Raw genomic sequence first — 21,340 nt, 5'->3', positions numbered from 1 at the left:
CACACACAGCAGGAAAACCATTATTTGGGGAGGGCCACGAGTGCCACACTTCAGGGGATCATTTAAAGAAAAGGATTTTTACAAAGTATTTATTAATATGTTGATTTGTCCAATTACATATTGAACCTCTAAAAACACCGAACTGTTCAGAAAAACATTTCAGCTAATATTTTTATTCAAACCTTTAAATAAAAGGTGAAAGGTTGAGATTCAAACTCATATTCATCATGTAACTGTAACTTGACCACATTTTGGTGAACAGCTAAAATAATAAATAATGTCACAGTCCAAAAACACGTGGACCCAGCATGTATCTTTCAGTGGAATGGTTCCTAAATTGGACAGAGTAATTTTTGTCTCAGTTATTGTGTATTTGTAAAGTGAAGCCAAAGGGTTACAAAGGAGAGAATAAAATGCACAGCCTAATGTAGCTAATAGACCATTTAATGCCTCACCTTTTTATCACCGCATCAACAAGCTGATAAAACTGGAACACCAATTATGCACTAATGGGAACATAATACACATACAGACGCACGCCCACAAACCTCGCAAAGCCCAACGCCATTTTATGAGCGCGTGGACAGGGTTAGTGGTGTACATTTACTGAAGCACTATTCTGAGGTACAGTTTTAATGTACTTGATTAAGGTATTTCTATGTAATGCCATTTCTATTTCTATCCTTCTCTTTTAAGTAATGAGTATGTGTTTCAGCACTTTGTAAGAGAGTAATTAAATACAAAACAACGTGCAGTGCTGCTTTTCCCAAAGTATATCTGTACAAGGTCTGCGCATGAGACCAAAAACCATGCAGAATATTTTCTACAGCAATTTCTTAACTGTATTTATAATCAAGTATTAAGATTTGCCATCCCAACTTTAAAAATAATCCTGGAAACACTCCCAGATTCTTGGGTTTTGTGCAAAAACAGTAAAATAAAATAAATGCTTAACCCAGACAAACAGTGATGTTAAACATAATTCTTTGTGTAACTCTGCACAGATGGACTTGGAGCTTTGTTAGCCCCGTCCAATATGTTGATGCAGTCTGCTATATTCAGCAACATCTGCTTTGATTAGATGTCGGCCATCTATTGTGTCACAACAAAAAGGGATAAAAAAAATTATTAAATTGTGTGGCAAGCAAAAATACTTTATTACTGGTAAATGTTGCAGAGCACAACTGATTTCACTGTGCTTTTAAACTTTATAAATACAAAAGATTATTTAAGCCCGATTGGCTTCAGTTCTAAGATTTAATGTCAACTGAAGAAAAATGCTGACAAATGGAGGCAGAATGAGCAAACATTTTATCTGTCCAATAGAGATCCAATCTCTTTTATTAATAGATTCACTTTTACCACAGAATCAGTCTGCACTGGCTTTAGAGATAAACTGAGATGAGCTTTATGTCAAGAAGAAATGTGCATAAATCCTAGCTTCACATACACACAAGTACACACTTGCAACCGGGCGCATGTGGGCACACATAATCAAAGCGAGGCATGCACCAAGAAAGATTTGGGTGCATTAATAATAAAGCGAACCGAGTTGTGCTGATGTTGCTCATGCTATTTGTGCGTATATACTGTATGTGTGCAAGCATTTGAGTGCTGTCAAGGTCGTCCTGTTCGTCTGGGTGCACTGCTGTGCTGTTGGCTTTTTATTCTTCAGCAGCTCCACACAGCTGCAGCTCTGGAAGAGTCCGCCTTTATTGCGCTGATTAGCTAATAGAATACAGACATGCTGCAAACAGAGATATCACTCAGTGCTGATGGGCAGAAACAGACAATTAAGGACAGCGCAGCCTCTAGACAGACACATACTAAGACAGATGGAGTGTAGGTAGACAGGGAGGCTAGAAGACAGGGCAAAAAAAGAGAAAAAACAAAAATCGAGTATCAGGCAGACATACACGCAAACAGATGGGTAGACAGGCAGGCCAGCAGACAGACAGAGGCAGGGAGGCTCGCCCACGCAGATAATGAAATGCATCCACACAGAAATAATTTCTGAACGTGAGGGTGTATGTGTGCATTCTAGTCTGCCAGAACATATTGAAGTACAGTCAGACACAGTTGAGCGGAGATAGAGAGGAATTTCCGCCAGAACCCTTATTTCCTGGCACCAACCTAAGGCTGACACTTCCCAGAACCTCCTGCTTTTATAGAATAATCCCCTTTTATTTATGTACCCCTATTGAAAACAACAAGAAATTTTCTGGCAGCGTTTTAATAAACACATTGCCTAGACCACCCTGTATGTCATAACGTAAAGTACCGCAAATTCAGCTTAAAGGCCTCTTGTTGTTTTGAGATCCGTTTATAAAAAGTGGAATTCCACTTCATATTTTATGATCTCTGAAATGCGAGGTTCTCTTTAAATCCTTTGGAATTAAAATTTTTAGAAAAGAAATCTGTTAATATTCATCACTGCTGAATGACAAAGCTCTGGGTAGGATAAATGCATGATGAATTTAAATGGATCCCTCAAAGGCTGATTAGAAAACTCTTATACTTCTTAAGTCTCCTTCCGTTGAGAGCAGCACTACAGAGGATTCTCAAGGCCATCTCAATTTTTAACTCAGGCCATCAGAAAATACCATGTGTTGTTGAGGACAAAGGTGCTCTTATAGTAGTGGGCTCTTGTGAATTTCAGCCCGTGAAGAAATAATTAAAACTAAATGATAACAACTGTTACACACTAAGGTGCAAAGCCTTTTTCTTTTGCTTCTATGGAGCCACAATTTCTTTTCATTTTTCAAAGTGATCTCAAGCAATAGTTCTTCACATTTTTTTGAAGGTCTTTCAGTGTTTTTCTTTGGGCATTGGCTGCTTTTACGCTCAGTTTCACTCCAGTCCTTGTACCTGACCATTTTCAGGGAAATGTTACTTTTTGGTTGTCAAGCCACTTAAATACTGACCTATTATTCATTCATGTGTAGAAAATGACACCTAACATTAAGAGATAAACCTGTGCAAAGAACCAACACATTATTTACAAAAGTGGAAAAGACAACACATATATTTGCACGAACAAGGTGATTCCAAAAGAACAATTAGCCAAAAACGTGCCATATCTCGGAACGGTGTATAGAGTTTCGTTAAAAAGCCTGAGCGTGGGGGTCACGTGACGTCAATGGCGGAGTAGCTGTGTTTCTCGCCCGCTCCCGCAGCTTGGCATTTGTTTAGGCCTTTATATGTCTTGTTTGGTTAAAGTCTCTGTTTATTTCGACTTTTAAACTTCGTACGATGCCAAGCACCCAGAAGAAGCTCAACCTTGGGTCGAAACCGGGCAAATCCGGAGAAAATCACCCTCCGCTCAGCGATCATGCTGTAGCGGTTATGGCGGAGGCCCAGTCGCCCCCACTTCTCGACCGAATGGACGTCGACAAATTGGTGGAGAGGATATCGGCGGAGGTGCTGAGGGCGGTGGAGGCCTCCTTTGAGAAGAAGATTGATCCAGTTCTGAAAAGACTGGAAACATGCGCAGCTAACATCTCTGCATTGGATGTTAAAATGAAGGAGGCAGAGGCACGTATATCAACGCAGGAAGATGTTACAGCGGGATATGGCGCCAAGATTTCTGAAGTGGAGCTTAAGCTGGAGGCCGCTTTGGATAAGATTGATGACTTGGAGAACAGGAGCCGACGGTGTAACATACGTGTTATTGGGCTACCCGAAGGCAGTGAAGGTACCAACCCTGTGTCTTTTTTCAAAACGTGGTTACCGGAGTTGGTGGCTGTGAGTTTCAAGGGCGGCGCTGTTAAAATCGATCGCTGCCACCGGGTGCTTGCACGCCTCCCTTCCAGTGCCCAGCGGCCCCGCGCGGTCATCATAAAGCTCCACAACTTCCAGGATAAAGCACGGATCATGCAAGCGGCTAGGAGGAAGCAGTCCTTATTTCATAATGGCATTCCTATTATGATATTCGAGGACTTCTCCGCCGCTGTTCTGAAGAAACGCCAGGGATTCTACCACGTCAAACAACGCCTTAGGGAGATGGGTGTCCCCTTCGCTATGATGTACCCGGCTGTCCTTAGGATCAAGATCGATGGCCAGGAGAAATCTTTTAGATCTCCAGAAGCAGTCTCAGCTTACCTGGATAACGTACCTCAAGGGGCGGGGCCGCGCTCATCCTCGGTGGCTCCAGTGGACTGTTGATCTGTGCTCCTGTCCCATACCTGAGGCATTCGCCAATCCCTCGTCTCCTCCTCCTCCTTTTTTTTTTTTTTTTTTTTTCTTTTCCTTCCCTGTTTATTATTATTGTTATTTTTTCTGTTTGGTTCCTTTTTTTTTTCTTTTCGGGTCTGTGCGGAGATAATAACCCCATACACATAGACTATTTTATTTAGCCATTTATAATCCGAATTCTTGTTTTAGCTGCGGGCGGGCAACTGTTTCACGTTACTGATTAAGAAAAGACTCGTACTCTGGTCCAGCATCTTTCTATGTCCAAGTTGGAAAGTTTGCTTGCGCCCCCTGCTGGGCGTTGAAGACCTTTGTCTGACCTCTATACTTACTGGTTTCTTGACGGTTCTGTTTCTTATAAATAGTTTTCTGTTAATTGTTAGCAGAGCAGGACGTTTGTTTTTCTATGTGTATTTTACTTGCCACTGGTGTTGTAGAGCAGTGTTTGGGAGCCCTACATATCAGCTATGCTTTGGTCACCTGAGCGTGGTTCCATGCTTATTTAAAATGTTGTATGATAAGTGATAATTCAATGTTGAATGTTTGTTCCTGGAATGTAGGAGGTATACATAACCCTGTTAAACGGAAAAAAATATTGAGCTTTCTTAAGAGGGAGAATGTACATGTTGCCTTGTTGCAAGAAACTCACCTGTCTCCTCAGGAGCATCTAAAACTGAAACGTGATTGGGTCGGTCAAGTTTTTAGTTCCTCCTTTACGAGTAAGAGCCGCGGTGTAGCCGTTTTAATACATAAACACCTACCGCTGACAGTTGACCAAACAATTTGTGATAAGTCTGGTAGATATGTTTCCTTAAAAGGCACCCTAGGTGGTCAGGCGGTGTCATTTCTGAATATTTACTTTCCGCCAGTACAGTCTAACGACTTTATTGCTCATACTTTCTCTTCCTTTTCTGATTGGGTTTGTGATAATTCTGTGATAGCTGGTGATTTTAACTGTTATTTTTCTACAACTAAGGACAGATCCCCTCCTAAACAAATTCAAATGTCTACAAGGGCCAAAGCACTTTTAGATACTTGTAACGAACTTGATCTGGTTGATACCCGGCGGACTCTTCATCCTAACGATAAAGAATTTACTTTTTTTTCCGGTGTTCATAGAACAAGTAGTAGGATCGATCTCGTTTTCACCCCCAAGCGATCACTGGGAAACATTTTGAGATGTACAATAGGCGATATTATTATATCAGATCATGCGCCGGTTTTTGTTCAGCTAAGTGATCTAAATCCTGTCCCTCGGTCTCATACCTGGAGATTTAACAATTTTTTGATTCACGACCCAAAATTCGAAATATTTTTAAATGATCAGCTTGAACATTTTTTAAAGGTCAATGCAACCCCTGAAGTTTCTCCAGGCCTGCTTTGGGACACCCTGAAGGCTTACACCCGTGGACTGATTATATCATATTCAGCAGGCCTGAAGCGGAAAAATCAGATGGAACAACGGAAATTGGAACTGGAATTGCACGAACTGCAAGCTAAACATAATGAATCACCTTCAGAGCAATTAAGGAATGAAATTCAGGTGGTTAAAACAGCTTTGGAGGCACTATTGACAAGAAAGGCTGAGAAATCTCTTTTCTTCATGAGGCAGAGGTTATATGAGTTTGCTAATAAACCTAACCGCTATCTGGCCAATCTTCTTCATAATAAGGGTGCTGGTTGTAATATCCCATGTGTTAGAGACTCATCTGGTTTACCTAAATATGACAATTTAATTATTAATGATACTTTTAAAACTTTTTATAAGCAGTTATATACCTCCCAGTTTAAACCAACATTGGAACAAGGTATGCATCACTTCTTCTTAGGACTAAATTTACCTAAAGTTACTGAAATCCAAAGGGATGATTTATGTAAACCTATAACGCAAAGTGAAATTTTGAAAGTTATTCAGATGCTTCCAAATAACAAAGCCCCGGGTCCAGACGGGTTCACGGGGGAATTCTTTAAGAAATTTAGTAAGATTCTGACTTCCCCACTGTATAAGATGCTTCTGTCCTCTTTTGAGGCAGGCACTCTCCCCCCCTCCTTAATGGAGGCTAATATTTCGCTAATTCTGAAGAAGGGGAAACCTCCAGAAGAATGCGCCTCCTATAGGCCTATATCTGTTTTAAATCTTGATTTGAAGATACTTGCTAAGGTCCTGGCTGTACGTCTTGAGCCAATACTACCTTCGATCGTTGAGAATGATCAAACTGGTTTTATACGAGGGCGGTATTCCACACATAGCGTGAGGCGCCTACTTAACATTATTCAGCACTCATCTTTGTTTAACCCTGAGGCTCTAGTCATCTCACTTGACGCTGAAAAGGCCTTTGACCGTCTGGAATGGCCGTTTCTTCTTTTCACACTTCAAGAATTTGGTTTAGGTGACAACTTCGTTAAATGGATCCAGATCCTTTATACTTCCCCTCTTTCGGCAGTGATTACCAATGGTTATAGGTCAGACAATTTCAGTATTGAACGTGGCAGTCGACAGGGCTGTCCGCTGAGCCCTTTGTTATTCGCCCTGGCTATGGAACCCCTTGCCACAGCCATTAGGAAGGATGCTGCTATTGAAGGACTCTGTTTGAACAATTCTCAACATAAGATTTCACTTTATGCAGATGACGTCTTAATTTTTCTAAATTCTCCTGCTCACTCAATTCCTAGATTAGTTGCGTTAATTTCCCAATACGGCTCCTTCTCAGGCTACAAGATCAATTTTTCTAAAAGTGAGGCTATGCCCCTCTCTGTTCTAAATGAGGTTGATCCAAACATTTCTCAGCCTTTTCGTTGGTCTCCCTCCGGTTTCACTTATTTAGGGGTAAAGATTTCACCGAATCTAAAAGAAATGTATAGTCTGAACTACACCCCTTTAATTCAGACCATCAATCGCGATTTGGGTAGGTGGTGCAGCCTCCCTCTGTCTCTCTTAGGTCGTATTCATCTGGTCAAGATGAATATCCTCCCTCGCCTCTTGTATTTATTCCAGATGTTACCGCTTGCTCTGTCCAAAAAGGTTTTGTCAAAATTAAATGGTTCAATTATTTCTTTTATATGGCGTAAGAAAAGACCTAGGCTGAGATACAGTTTTCTGTGTTTGCCTGTTCAGAAAGGCGGTCTTGCCGCTCCCTCCTTCCCACAATACCTCTTGGCTGCACAGTTTAAATTTCTTACAGAATGGTTTATGGACGATCCGGATTCCATTTACCTCAGCGCTGAGTCCGCTTCTTTAAAGGGCATTCCGTTGCGGAACCTGCTATATATTTCCTCAGGTAAAGCCACAGTTCTAACACAAGATAATATGGTGCTAAAGAATATGCTCGTTATTTGGCGCAAAGTCAGGCGCCTGGAAGGATATTTTAATTGTTTCTCCCTTCTTACTCCTATTCATGAAAACCCTGACTTCTTACCTGGTCTTCAGGCTGGTTTTGCGGACTGGTCTCAAAAAGGGATTAATACAGTGGGTGATCTTGTTCATGAGAACTCTCTTCTTACTTTTAATCAACTGAAAAGCAAGTTTGGTCTGACCAATAAGGATTTTTTGAAGTACTTTCAGGTAAAGCACTATATTACTTCTAAATTGAAGGATTTGAATGGAGGGTTTGGTCTTTCTCCTATAGAATCACTCATGGTAAAAACTACCCAACTAAAATGTATCACTAAAAAGATTTATAACATTCTCTCTGATCTTAGAATGGATAACTCTAACAAAATCAAGGGCCAATGGGAATCAGACGTAGGCGCTATAGATGCTGAAGCTTGGGATGAGTTGTGTTGTCGTCCTTTTAAAGCCTTGGCATCTAATTCTATTTGGGAAAGGCAGTTTAAACTTATAAATAGGCTTTATATTACACCCGAGAAGAGACACATAATGTATCCAGCTTTGCCTAATCTCTGTAACAAATGTCAGTCTGCTGTTGGTTCCTTTTTTCATTGTCTGTGGAGCTGCCCTGTTATTCTACAGTTTTGGAGATCACTTATAGACAAGCTATGTACTATATTTAATTGCCGACTGCATCTGGGTCCAAGGACTTGCCTGTTAGGACTGAACGATGAGCTACCTGCCGGCTTTCGCAGCAAAGATCTCCTTCACATACTGCTGCACTACGCTCGAAAGTGCATTATGGTACTGTGGATTTCTGATAAGGCCCCATCTGTCAACCAGTGGCTACAGTCTGTGATATGTATCATGCCAATGGAAGCCTTCTCTACAGCACTTAAGGACAAACCTTTCCTTTTCTATCGCATATGGGACCCTTTTTTGGCCCACCTGAACACTCCTTCTGCTCAGAGGTTGAAATCGGGCTTACGGGATTTAGCCTGGCAACAAAGGGACGATTGTTAACCTTTTTCATTGTTTATTAATATTGCTGTTGGCTTTCTCTTTCTGCCTCCCACGTCCTGCTATACATGTAGATGCATCTTTGTCCTGTGTATGTATATGCTGGTGACTGCTGTTTTCCTGCTCTGCAATTAAAAGTTCAAAAAAAAAAAAAAAAAAAAAAAAAAAAGCCTGAGCGAACTGGGTAAGTAGAGTACAGGACTGTCACAGTCCTCTATTTCATCTGACCCTTCAGTTGATCCATCTACTGAAGCCTCATCAGAATTGCTCTCTGTGGAAGGGTAGCTATCAAGGAGCCATTCTTGAGGAAGGGAAACAGGGAGAAAATGCTTAGGTATGCTAAATTACTGGACTGAAAATCAGTGCCAATAGGTCTTTTGGAGTAATGGATCCAAATTAGAAATTTGGACAACAGTGAGTGTATATAGCCATTTATAATACATGATTGAAGCTCTGACATGTGGCTGTATTTCAGCCAGTGGGGTTTGGGATCTTGCCAAAATTTTATGTAATTATCAACACTGCAAAGTACTATCAGATAATGAACCACCATGCAATACTATCTGGAAAGCGTCTGATTGGCAACAGTTTAAATTTTCAAGCATGATAATGATCCCAAACACACTGCCAGTGTAGTAAAAACATACCTGGAGAGTAGAAACACACAGTAGAACACTATCAGTGATGGACTGGCATTCCCAGAATACCGACTTGAACATTATTGAAGCAGTGTGGAATCATCTTTATAGAGAAGAGAACAAAAGGAAGCCAACATCCAAAGAAGAGCTTTGAATATCCTTCAAGAAGCCTGGAGACCTATTCCAGAAGACTACTTAAAGAAATTACAAGAAAGCCTGCCTAAAGGTGTTCAGGCTGTGTTACAGAATAAAGGTGGCCATAACAAATACTGAGCTTTGTGCCAACTCTTTTTTTTTGCCTTATGTACTGATTTTCCATATATTTCGGCACCCATTTCCCATTGTAGCATTAAGCCTCAAAACATTTGCACTTTTCCATCCATCCATTCTCTTCCTTTTATCCTTTTCAGGGTTGTGGGGGTGCTGGAGGCTATTCCAGCTGTCTTAGGGCGAGAGGCAGGGTACATCTAGTACAGGTCGTCAGTCTGTCACAGGGTTAACATATAGACACACACAACTATTCGCACTCACATTCACACGGGGCAATTTAGGGTTTTCAATTATACTAACTCCATGTCTTTGGACTGTGGGAGGAAACCAGAGTATCTGGAGAGAACCCACGCACGAAGAATGCACTATATTTGTCATGTATTGCATAGCATGTTAATAGATGTTTGTCTGCTTTTTATAAATATTCTTTTTGTGACTGTGGTGAAAAGCAGGTTCCTAAAGAAAGACAGCAGATTATGTCTTTTTGCTATACCATCCATCACGTGTTACCTGTATGGCGAGGGCCCGTGTTACGACTGCTCTGAGGTACTGCATTGGCTCCTCTGGTCCCTCCCATTTATTCTGCCATGTTAAAGGACACTGAGACAAGAGGAAACAAGCACAGAGAATAAAGGTCAATGCAAGCAATAATAAAAGCAAAAATCACAAAAATGAGTATAAGCAAAAGAGTGATGTAAACCATGTTTTTTAAAAAACAAAACAAACAAAAACAAAACAGGGGTACTCTGCAGGTTTACTCTGCCACTATGTGAACCTGCCTCTATGTCCTTCTCCTAACCATGCTGGCAGCCAAGCCACAGTTAATCTGCAGGAGGACTGCAGCAACATCAGCCCCTGTCGAGTTGCCTTGACACGATTCAAAATACAAATTTAACAATATGTGTAAGTCACTGAAGGGCACGCTGCGCCCAGCTACATCCTCACTGTGGTCCAGCTAAAATGCAATCTATATTTAAGTTTCTGTGATGTCACTGGTGACATCCTCAATTTCTGTCATGACATGCAAAAACAGTTACAGCTGGGTGATACTGAGATAAATCTCAGGCACTATTTTATATATTGTAAAAATACTGAATATATTTGTGACTTGTTACAATGCTAACTTAAACTTTACAAGTGAAAAATACTCTTGTGTTCATAAACAGTACTGTCTGTCTGTCTCCTGATGTAAGTAACTGTTGCAGATCCACAGACAGTCTTGTCTGTGCAGCAATATCTGTAATGTCTTAATTTGGAAGTCACAGACAAATGTAAAATGTTTGCAGGGTTGGGAAAGGAAAGCTTTCTCAAGAGAAGAATGTTAACTCCTGAACACGTTAGGCCGTGTATGTTACCGTTAAACAGAGATCAAAGATTTGACTCACACACACATGCACAAACATGCACAGCAGGAGGCTGAGAATTGAGAATTTGGTGTTATTTAGGCATGAAAGCCATAATGGAAATAAAAGAGACTTTGCATGTCTCTCAGCTGCAAGTCAACCATTCACTCACTCACTCTCCTGCTGCGGGGATGGGTGTGTGTATGTATGTGTGTGTGTTGCACTGAAGTGTCTTAGGAGGAAAAACGTGCTGGTTTAAGTTAAGTCACTGCCATTTGTGGGGTACAAATAAGTGTAAAATGCTGTTTTAATTATTATTTTTTAACAAGATAAGGGTGGCAGAAAACAGAGACACAAACCAAATGTATACAGGAGTGCAATCAATATACACCGATCAGACATAACATCATAACCACCTACCTAATATTGTATTGGCACCCCTTTTACTCAATTGAATCCTGGATGCTCAATTGATTGAAATCTGGGGAATTCAGAGGCCAAGTCTGCACCTCATACTTGTTGTTGTTGTGCTCTTCAAACCATTCCTGATCCATTTTTGCTTTGTGGCATGCCACATTATCCTGCTGAAAGAGGCCACAGCCATCAGGGATTACCTGATATGTTAATGAAAGTGTGTACAAGGTCTGCAACAATGCTTAGGTAGGTGGCAGGAGCCAAGATTTCCTACCAGAACATTGCCCAAAGCAGCAAACTGCCTCTGCTGGCTTTCCTTTTTTCTGCATCCTGGTGCCTCCTCCCCAAGCGAGCAGTGAACACACACCCGTGTCATGCACATGATATGCATCAGACCAGGCCAACTTCTTCCGTTTCTCCATGGTCTAGTTCTGATACTTATGTGCCATTGCTGGGGCTTTCAGCAGTGGATATGGGTCAGCATAAGCACCCCGACTGATATATCCCGCCCACTAACAGGTGCCATAATGAAGAGAAAATCTGTCTTAATCACGTCAGCTGTAAGTGGTCTTAATGTCATGCCTGATCGATGTACAGTGGGGCAAAAAAGTATTTAGTCAGCCACCGATTGTGCAAGTTCCCCCACTTAAAATGATGACAGAGGTCAGTAATTTGCACCAGAGGTACACTTCAACTGTGAGAGACAGAATGTGAAAAAAAAATCCATGAATCCACATGGTAGGATTTGTAAAGAATTTATTCGTAAATTAGGGTGGAAAATAAGTATTTGGTCACCTCAAACAAGGAAAATCTCTGGCTCTCACAGACCTGTAACATCTTCTGTAAGAAGCTTTTCTGTCCCCCACTCGTTACCTGTATGAATGGCACCCGTTTGAACTCATCATCTGTATAAAAGACACCTGTCCACAGCCTCAAACAGTCAGACTCCAAACTCCGCCATGGCCAAGACCAAAGAGCTTTCGAAGGACACCAGGAAAAGTATTGTAGACCTGCACCAGACTGGGAAGAGTGAATCTACAATAGGCAAGCAGCTTGGTGTGAAAAAAATCAACTGTGGGAGCAATCATCAGAAAATGGAAGACATACAAGACCACTGATAATCTCCCTCGATCTGGGGCTCCACGCAAGATCTCATCCCGTGGGGTCAAAATGATCATGAGAACGGTGAGCAAAGATCCCAGAACCACACGGGGGGACCTGGTGAATGACCTGCAGAGAGCTGGGACCAAAGTAACAAAGGTCACCATCAGTAACACACTACAACGGCAGGGAATCAAATCCCGCAGTGCCAGACGTGTTCCGCTGCTGAAGCCAGTGCATGTCCAGGCCCGTCTGAAGTTTGCCAGAGAGCACATGGATGATACAGCAGAGGATTGGGAGAATGTCATGTGGTCAGATGAAACCAAAGTAGAACTTTTTGGTATAAACTCAACTCGTCATGTTTGGAGGAAGAAGAATACTGAGTTGCATCCCAAGAACACCATACCTACTGTGAAGCATGGGGGTGGAAACATCATGCTATGGGGCTGTTTTTCTGCCAAGGGGACAGGACGACTGATCCGTGTTAAGGACAGAATGAATGGGGCCATGTATCGTGAGATTTTGAGCCAAAACCTCCTTCCATCAGTGAGAACTTTGAAGATGAAATGAGGCTGGGTCTTCCAACATGACAATGATCCAAAACACACCGCCCGGGCAACAAAGGAGTGGCTCCGTAAGAAGCATTTGAAAGTCCTGGAGTGGCCTAGCCAGTCTCCAGACCTCAACCCCATAGAAAATCTGTGGCGGGAGTTGAAAGTCCGTGTTGCTCGGCGACAGCCCCAAAACATCACTGCTCTCGAGAAGATCTGCATGGAGGAATGGGCCAAAATACCAGCTACTGTGTGTGCAAACCTGGTAAAGACCTATAGTAAACGTTTGACCTCTGTTATTGCCAACAAAGGTTATGTTACAAAGTATTGAGTTGTATTTTTGTTATTGACCAAATACTTATTTTCCACCCTGATTTACGAATAAATTCTTTACAAATCCTACCATGTGGATTCATGGATTTTTCTTTCACATTCTGTCTCTCACAGTTGAAGTGTACCTCTGGTGCAAATTACTGACCTCTGTCATCATTTTAAGTGGGGGAACTTGCACAATCGGTGGCTGACTAAATACTTTTTTGCCCCACTGTATGTGTTGATAATATGTTGAATAACTACTTTTTGGTTACAAACCCAAGCTACTATGATGATTATTAGTATTGGCCTGCGAATTACTACAAGTGGTACTGAAAATCTAACTGATACCAGAGATTACTTCACCTTTAATCAAAAAGCCATTTCCTCATCGGTCACCATGTCCTGATAATCATGCTCTTTCTACCAAATGAAGGTAGGGGTAACACTTTTTCTGTCTTGCAGCACTGCTTATGACTCTCATACAACCCAAGCCCCCCATCAGAAAGTAGGTAGTTTGGGTTCTTTCCAATCATGTAATTATTTTTTTACTGCACAGCTGAGAGAAAGGGCAGCAGAGCTGATCCCCTCAGAACTGTGTCTGCTACACTTTTACATTATCACAACCATAAATGGAGCATTTTTCAAATGCATAAATCGCATCATCAGCTCATTCTAACCTTCTCTGATTTAAATGGGGTTAATTAGTAACAGTCGGTTATAATAGAAGCCCAAATGCAAAATGGCATTAATCCATGTGATCTGCTCATTGTATGCAACAGTATTTCCTGTAAAGACTCCAATCTAATTCATATTCTGTTTTGTTATAAAAGACACTAAATGCTCACTTAACTGTGTATCTGTTGTATGTAATTAGGATTTTTTCCAGTAATATTTAAAAAATTTAATGTGTAATACAAATTCAAGGCCTTACCTTAAGAAGCACCCGCTTTTATTTTACCAGTGCTATATCTGATCTCATATTTTAATTTTCTGCTTGTGTAAAAATGCTTCTGTTTGGTTCAATTTTCAGTGACATTTGTAGTAGTAGTAGTGCCCAGTCGCAACATAAGAACTTTAACAAAAAGAAAAGAAAAACAAACAAACAACCCCCCCCAAAACAGTGATTTTCTCAGCACCAAACCTGGCCACAGTGAGACAGAAAAACTCCTCAGTCAGGCACATGGAGGACAGCCAACTGCCTTGAACTTTTGGTGTGAGGGAAGAATATCATTGTCTGTTTAGTTTGCCCCCCTGGAAACCTTGGCTTTATATAGTCATAAATAACTGAAGCTGTACATACGTAATTACTTACTGCTTGGACAGTGATAAAGTTTCTTTAAAATACTGAGGTTTAAAATAATGTTAGAACCAAATATTATAGTCACGTACTGTAGCATTGCAGGGAGAATCGCATTTAGGCCAATTCACTCAGGGGCTTCTTGTCAGTGATGTAAAAATACTGCCAGCTAGGGTCACAGAAGTCATCAGGTGTTTGTTAAAAAATTTAGCTGCCAGTAAATTCGATGTATGCCGAGAATTTTGTGTTTCTGCAAAATGTGCAGCAGGAAACATAACAGCTGCTGCTGCTTTTTCTATGGTTCAACAACCTTTTTATACTCTAGGCAATATCTTTTTTCGCAAAACTCTGATTTAATTGTCAAGCAATGCTCCCTCTCTGGGAGAAGCTTCACATCAGAGAGCTTCAAACAATATTGTGGGTCAAAATTAATGATCTTTTTTTAATATAAAAAAAGAAAAAAAGCTATGATAAAAAGTTATGACACTGAAAAAATTCTCCTGATCTATACAGCTAACAAAATGCATTTCTGTCTTTAACAAAAAGGTAAAACACAGTATCTTGATTATGCATATTACAGAAATTAAATCTTTAGACAGGCCATAAAGAAAAAGGCTCAGAATAGGCTGAACAGAACTCTTATAAAACTTGTGTAAAAACTGTGATTGCATCTGTTTCATATACAGCACTGAGGAGTTACATAGGTCAGTTAAAATGGACGACAAGGTATGATCTTTTAGGAAAACAATGTAAATAATGTTAAAGGTTAAACACTTAAAAGTGGAAATCAGACTTTTAAAAAAAAGTTTTTATTTAGACCATAGTGTGCTAAAAGCTGATGGACAGTGTTTTGGGGTTTTTTGTGATACCGAATTATAATTGAGATATAAATTAGATGTATATTAGAGATATAATTATAAATTATAAAACAAATGGCTTTGTTTTATTTTATACATTTGTACAGTTCCCATTGATAACTGACTTAATTGTAATTACATATATTTTTAAACCACTAACATATTTTATTATTTTGAAATTCGGAATAGATTTTAAATATCAGAACATGATAAAAAGTCCAGTCTTTAGTAGGTCTTATAAGGTACACATAACCTGAGATGAACTACAAAGCATTACACATTACACAGTGACATTTATTAAAACAAACAAACTACCCAAAATGTAGAAGACGTGTGGAAAACGAAGTAGACCCTTCTTGTTTCAATAGCAATTAAGAGGGTCAGTACCAGCAAGGTGGTAATAAACCAATGCATAGTGGTCATCAGCAAGTACGAACACTAGGGATGGGTACCGGTGTCCGGTGCCATGATGGCACCAGTTCTGACATAAACGGTAGTAACCAGACCGAAAAGCAGCGCACATTTCGGTGCTTTATTTCGGTGCTTTTTTTTCCTGAGCTGTGATACACTTCTAGCCAATCATTTTACGTTTCCGAGGATAGTAGGCGGGCCCAGGTACGTACGTTCTTTTAGAGCAGAGCTACAGATTAAAAATGTCCAAGGCGAAGCGGTCAAAAGTCTGGTTGTACTTCACAGCAAAATATGCAAACTCAGCAGCCTGCAACAAGTGCTTTAAGCTGATACTGTGATACTGTCAAAGGAGGTAACACCTCAAATCCGATGAAACACCTGGCGACGCATAGCGTTTTTTTTAAAAGCCCAGAAATGCACCGTATGATAGCTTGCTGCGAGACCTCACACCGAGCACATCTACTGCGGGTGGGTTGCCTGTTATGCAACATCCCCCAAAAACACGAAGAGGAGAGTCCTGGCCCCTAGCCCTGCCAGTGTAGCAGAAATGATGACGGATGATGATGATGGCAGCAGCACCCGTTCTTCTCTGCGTGAGTAGCTTAATGTTGTTCGTGTGTAATTTACGTTGAGTAGGCTAACCATGTTATTAAATTAATGCATGTAAGGTGAACTAGCAAACATCATCATAGCTACATGCGGCTGTCTTCTTGTTTGATGGCAGATACTCCCTTCACCCTGGCCAAAAAGGCTAAAATGACCAAAGAAAAAGTGGAAAACAGTTAAACATGAGAGGTTTTGAACAAAGTTTGTGTTTTTTCCATTGTTTAAGCACTGCTTCCAGAGTGATACTGTATATGCCCCATAGCTGCAGAAAAGGCTAACATTGTTATCTTTTTACAAAAAACAGCTGAACATGAGAGGTTTTTGGACCAATTTTGTGTTCTCCATTCTTTAAGCACCGGTTTGAGCACTGTTTGAGCACCGGCACCGTTTCAAAAGTACCGGTTTGGCACCGGTATCGGATAAAACCTAAACGATACCCATCCCTAACGAACACCTCTATAAAAGCAAAGGTTGTGGCAGTTTGCTGGTCTGGAGCATGTTAAAAGAAGCTTTTGTTGTTGCCCATCAATCTAGGAAGAGTTATAAGGCAATTCAAAAGATTTTAAAGTCTATTTATTGATAAAGATTATTCACAAGTGGAAAACATTCAAAATTGCTGCCAATCTTCCCATCAGTGAACATCTCAGCAACTTCCCCCAAAAATCACACCGTGCAATGCTCAGAGAAACTGCAAAAGGGTTGGATCATAGATTCTATAGGTTTCAGAATATTATCTGTTGTTCTTTGAATAAATGAGACCAAAGTCGAGATGTTTGGCCATAATTTTGTTTGGAGAAAATCATACACAGTATATCGGCACAAACACTAACTGTCAAGAATGGTGACAGAAGGGCGATAATTTTGGCTTGTTCTGAAGCCACAGGACCTGTGCATATTGAAGTCATTGAGTTGACAGTCAAATCCTTTGTATTGTTGTATTGCTGTTGTTTATCTGAAGTTGCATTTTCCTAATTTGCCTGGTAAGAACCACATGATTTTTTATTATGTCCTGATAATATAAAAACCTTAGAATAGACAGAGGGTGCACTTTACTTTTTACCATAACTGCATATTAAAAGAAAAAGCTAGCAAGATAGAGAAAATGTAAGGAAATCAAAGATTGGAAAATGTGACAGATAAAGACTGGAGCTGGTCGAGAGGGCAACGGAGATACGACTAAAAAAACCTGCTGATTAATACAAAAAGAGAGAGAAGGCAAGCAGCGAAACAGGAATTATGCCCAAGGCTTCTCTCTGGAGATTACACACAGAAGGAGTGAAAGGTTGGATGTGTCTCTTCTTCTCTACCTCATAATATCCCCTTTGTCCCCAACTCAGCCTGAGGACATACAAGGATACATATTGTGTTTGCTACATGTCTACATGTCAGCTCTGTATACTGTGTATGGGCCTGTCCCTGTGGCCTTCATTTCACCACAGAATAAAAAGAATTGCAGTCCCCCTCTAAAACAATATGGTAAAAAGAAAGCTTTACTTTACATTGTCACTGTCACTGAAGACAGAGCTAACTGTGTATTTTATGGTAAGAGTTAGAAACCTTCAGCAGCATTGTAAAAAGATTTAAGATAAATGTGAGTTAAAAGATGCATTGCATACAGCATTTGGGACTCTGTGTGCATTTGTAATACTATCAGGGTAAGGCCTTCCATTTTATTTTCAATTGTATTCCACATTTATTGCACTAAGCCCCATTTAATAAATCATCATGAGAAACATTAAAAAAACTCTAGATAACACATGTACTCAAAAGCATAAAATAGCACATAGAGTGTTAGGGTTGAGTTTCTCTGTCTTTTGCCTGTCTTACCTCTTGATTTAGTAGGGCAGTGGCCAGTTTCTGGACTTCTGGAGTTAACAGTTGAGTCCCTCGGATGACCTTGCTCAGTGCGGCCAGAGACTGGTGTATACTCTGTGATGACACTTACAGTTTACATACAGTACATACTGTGCAAAAAAATACAATCATTAAAGTCATCAAACTCATTAAAGATATATGCTGTACACTCAAGCCCCAAAATACCATGACATTCATTCACATGATCCTGACCACAACTGTATGTTTCATAATGAGGCAAATGGCTATTGGATGCAGGTAGTGATCAAGCCTGCTTCCACTGATTGCCTTGGTTCATTTAACCCCCCCCCCCCACAACAAACAGATAACTGTGAGTGTCTAGAAATGAATAAAACTATTCCATGAGATAAGTAACATACTTAAACAATCAATGAAGGGAAATTAGCTTATGCATCTCCATGGCTTTTAATCTTAATCAGTTTTTTCAGAAGAAACAAAGCAAGCTTTATTTACATACAAGTCTCAGTCTTTTACTCCATGTTGAATTAAACACGGTGGGTACCACTACCTAACCCCCCCCCCCCCCCCCCCCAAAAAAAAAAGTATTCGGATACTGTAATTATGTGGTAGCCCATTTTGAATGTAGCTATCATTTCTAATGTTTTTACCCACCTGGACCAAGCGGATGGCATTGAACTGTTCCAGAGAAATGAATGAAAGGACTGGTGATTTCTGACTCTCTGTAGGTGGGTCCACCTTCTGGTGGATTAGTGTAGAGCCCTGATAGATGAGAGACATGAGAGAAACTATGAGAGAGCTATAGCTATTTGAGTCTACTTGTTCCAATACAGAAATGATCACTGTACATCAATGTGAAGTTGTTCAACGTGATCACCTTCATCCTATGAAAAAAATATTTCTTTCTGACGAGTGCTCTCTTTCAAGATTACAATGCTCTCATCTGTAGTTAACTGTATATAAATTGCACTGACGTGAAATGACAGTGCTCTGTACCACAATCATCGAAACAGAATGAGGGGATGGTTCCACCCAGTAGAGTTCATAAGACTTTCTGAGGGGCTTTTAATGTGTTCTAGTTCAGTGTATGGAACTTAATGTTGATTTCTCATTTCATTTGCAACATGTATTGTCTACATAATACTCAGAGTAAGATGTATGTTCACTTTAGGAACTCCTGCTACATTAGCATGCTATCTTTCCCCCCTTATACAGTACAATGGTAAAATATTATCTATGGATTTCCATATGGATCATTGTATATATGCATATACTAAATTCCTACAGTAACATCATATTACTAAACAGAATTTATTTTCTTGCTCCACACAGTGCAAACACAGGGGTGGAGGTTGAGCACTTGTTTACATTAGATAAACACTTTGTGTTCTGTATACAAAGTATACCATACAGTATACAAATAGGTTACAAAAAATATACAAATAAAAAATAGAAAAGCTTGGATTTTGTTGTAATCTATTAGAACCATCACACTCTATACCTGGATTCTATTTCGCTTTCCTTGCAACAACTCAGTTAGAGAAAGAGGCAAAAAAAGAGAGGAAGAGAAGGATAGCAGGACCAAGGGATGAAGACAGACAATGAAGAAAAAAGCTGGTTGGACGGGATTCAGATTGACTAGAGCTAAGCTATTGTTTCCATTTAAAAATGTAACTAAAAAGCCAAATAAACAGTCTCTGCTGTATCATGCTCTGCCCATGTCTTTCCAGACTACATAATGATTTGCCAAAAATAAATGTGTCTGTACATTTCCACACACACACACCTCTCACATATTTTCCACAAACCATAAAGGTTTGCACACACAACCAATGCACACGTGCAAGTACGTGCATTTAAATGGCACACTGGGAAGTTCAGATCCACTGAGGGTCAAACAACAAGGTTGGTTGATGACAAAGGGATAGTTAATTGAAAGCAGCCAGAGGTTGATTGTGATCTATGGAAAGCTTGCTGGTGACATAATGGCAACAATTAACACAGTTAACCATTTTCCTTTCAGTAAGTACAAAACAACTCCATCTACAAGAGACTGAAAGAGCAAGAAGAGAGACAGAAAGAGAGGAGACATAAGTGTAAATGAGAGAGGAGACAGTAAGCATGTGTGCTTGACAGCATGAGAGGCAGAGAGAGGAGACTGATACACGGTGACTAAATTGTTAAAGGTGGAGGCAGATGTCCTTTTAATTTGAAAACGTGCCAGTCTCCAAGCAACTGCACACAGCAGTACTTCTTGGCCAAGCAAGCCACTGTGTGTGACAGCCTTTGACAGCACTAGTAATATCCGATTACTTCCCACAACTTTTAATTAGGTGTCACGACCCTTGTTGTCTGTTGGTTTTGTTAAGTCCCTTTGTGTTCCTAGTTTTTCCATTACCCCCCTGCCTTCTGTATTCCCTGTCCCCTGTCTTCATGTTTAATGTTAGTCTTCATGCTTCAGTTATTTTAATTGTCTTTGTGGTAATGCTGTTTTACTTGGAAGGTTAGTTGTCTCACCGTGGCTTTACTTCCTGCTTTTGGGTCTTTCCCTCTGCTGTGACCCTCATGTTGACCTGTTTTGATTGTATTCAAATGTGAACAGTCTGCCCTGTCTGTGCATATAGCCTTGCCTCTCCCCTTCTCCATTTACTTCCTGTATATCTACGTATTGTTCTTTTTTGTTGCCAACTGGACTGTGTGTTTCTCCAATTTTTGATCATTCAATAGTTTTCCTTTTTTTATTTAATTTGCCTCAGAGTCATGCACTTTGGACCTCCACCCATTTCTGATATTACAACTAGTTGTTGTTGATGTGCAGTGACAGTAGAAATGCTGCAGTATTAGTACGGTTTGACTTTTTAAAGTTAACTAAATCAAGGCAAATGAAGTCCTTTAAAAGCTACAGATGCAGCTTTCCAATTTGGTTTGCAGGAAAAGGGCAACAAAAAGTAATGGGTCAATAAAAAGTCAATATGAAATGGTAAAGACAGCTAACCTGGTTGAGTTTCTTCCATAAGTTCAGGATAGGTGACAGTCCATTTGACCAGAGCTCCCTGTCAAACTTTGAACCTGTTGCGACTGAGCGACTCAGGATGCGCAGTTGAGAAATTACCTGTAAACAATTAAAACACAAAGAGTCAGTGGTATGCTGCATGTGCTCCTGTA

At 40.3% G+C, this 21,340-nt stretch overlaps 1 protein-coding gene across 3 annotated transcripts in view; it reads right to left on the bottom strand.

The window, feature by feature from the left end:
* dync2h1 (dynein cytoplasmic 2 heavy chain 1) overlaps nucleotides 1-21,340 on the bottom strand; it is a 136,025-nt gene that overhangs the window by 6,596 nt on the left and 108,089 nt on the right. For all 3 annotated transcript variants that reach the window (XM_085381092.1, XM_085381091.1, XM_085381093.1), the window contains 4 exons: nucleotides 21,171-21,287; nucleotides 18,830-18,937; nucleotides 18,170-18,271; nucleotides 9,958-10,047 (listed from right to left, as the gene is read on the bottom strand). In XM_085381092.1, the coding sequence (XP_085237218.1) occupies nucleotides 9,958-10,047; nucleotides 18,170-18,271; nucleotides 18,830-18,937; nucleotides 21,171-21,287 (417 nt within the window). The remainder of the gene's footprint in view (nucleotides 1-9,957; nucleotides 10,048-18,169; nucleotides 18,272-18,829; nucleotides 18,938-21,170; nucleotides 21,288-21,340) is intronic.

The sequence above is a fragment of the Rhamphochromis longiceps genome, linkage group LG14 (assembly GCF_057381845.1).
Source record: "Rhamphochromis longiceps isolate RC_006_pf linkage group LG14, R_longiceps_female_GT1.1, whole genome shotgun sequence".
In the NCBI taxonomy this organism is placed as follows: Eukaryota; Metazoa; Chordata; class Actinopteri; order Cichliformes; family Cichlidae; genus Rhamphochromis; species Rhamphochromis longiceps.
This window is presented reverse-complemented; position numbering and strand designations above follow the sequence as displayed.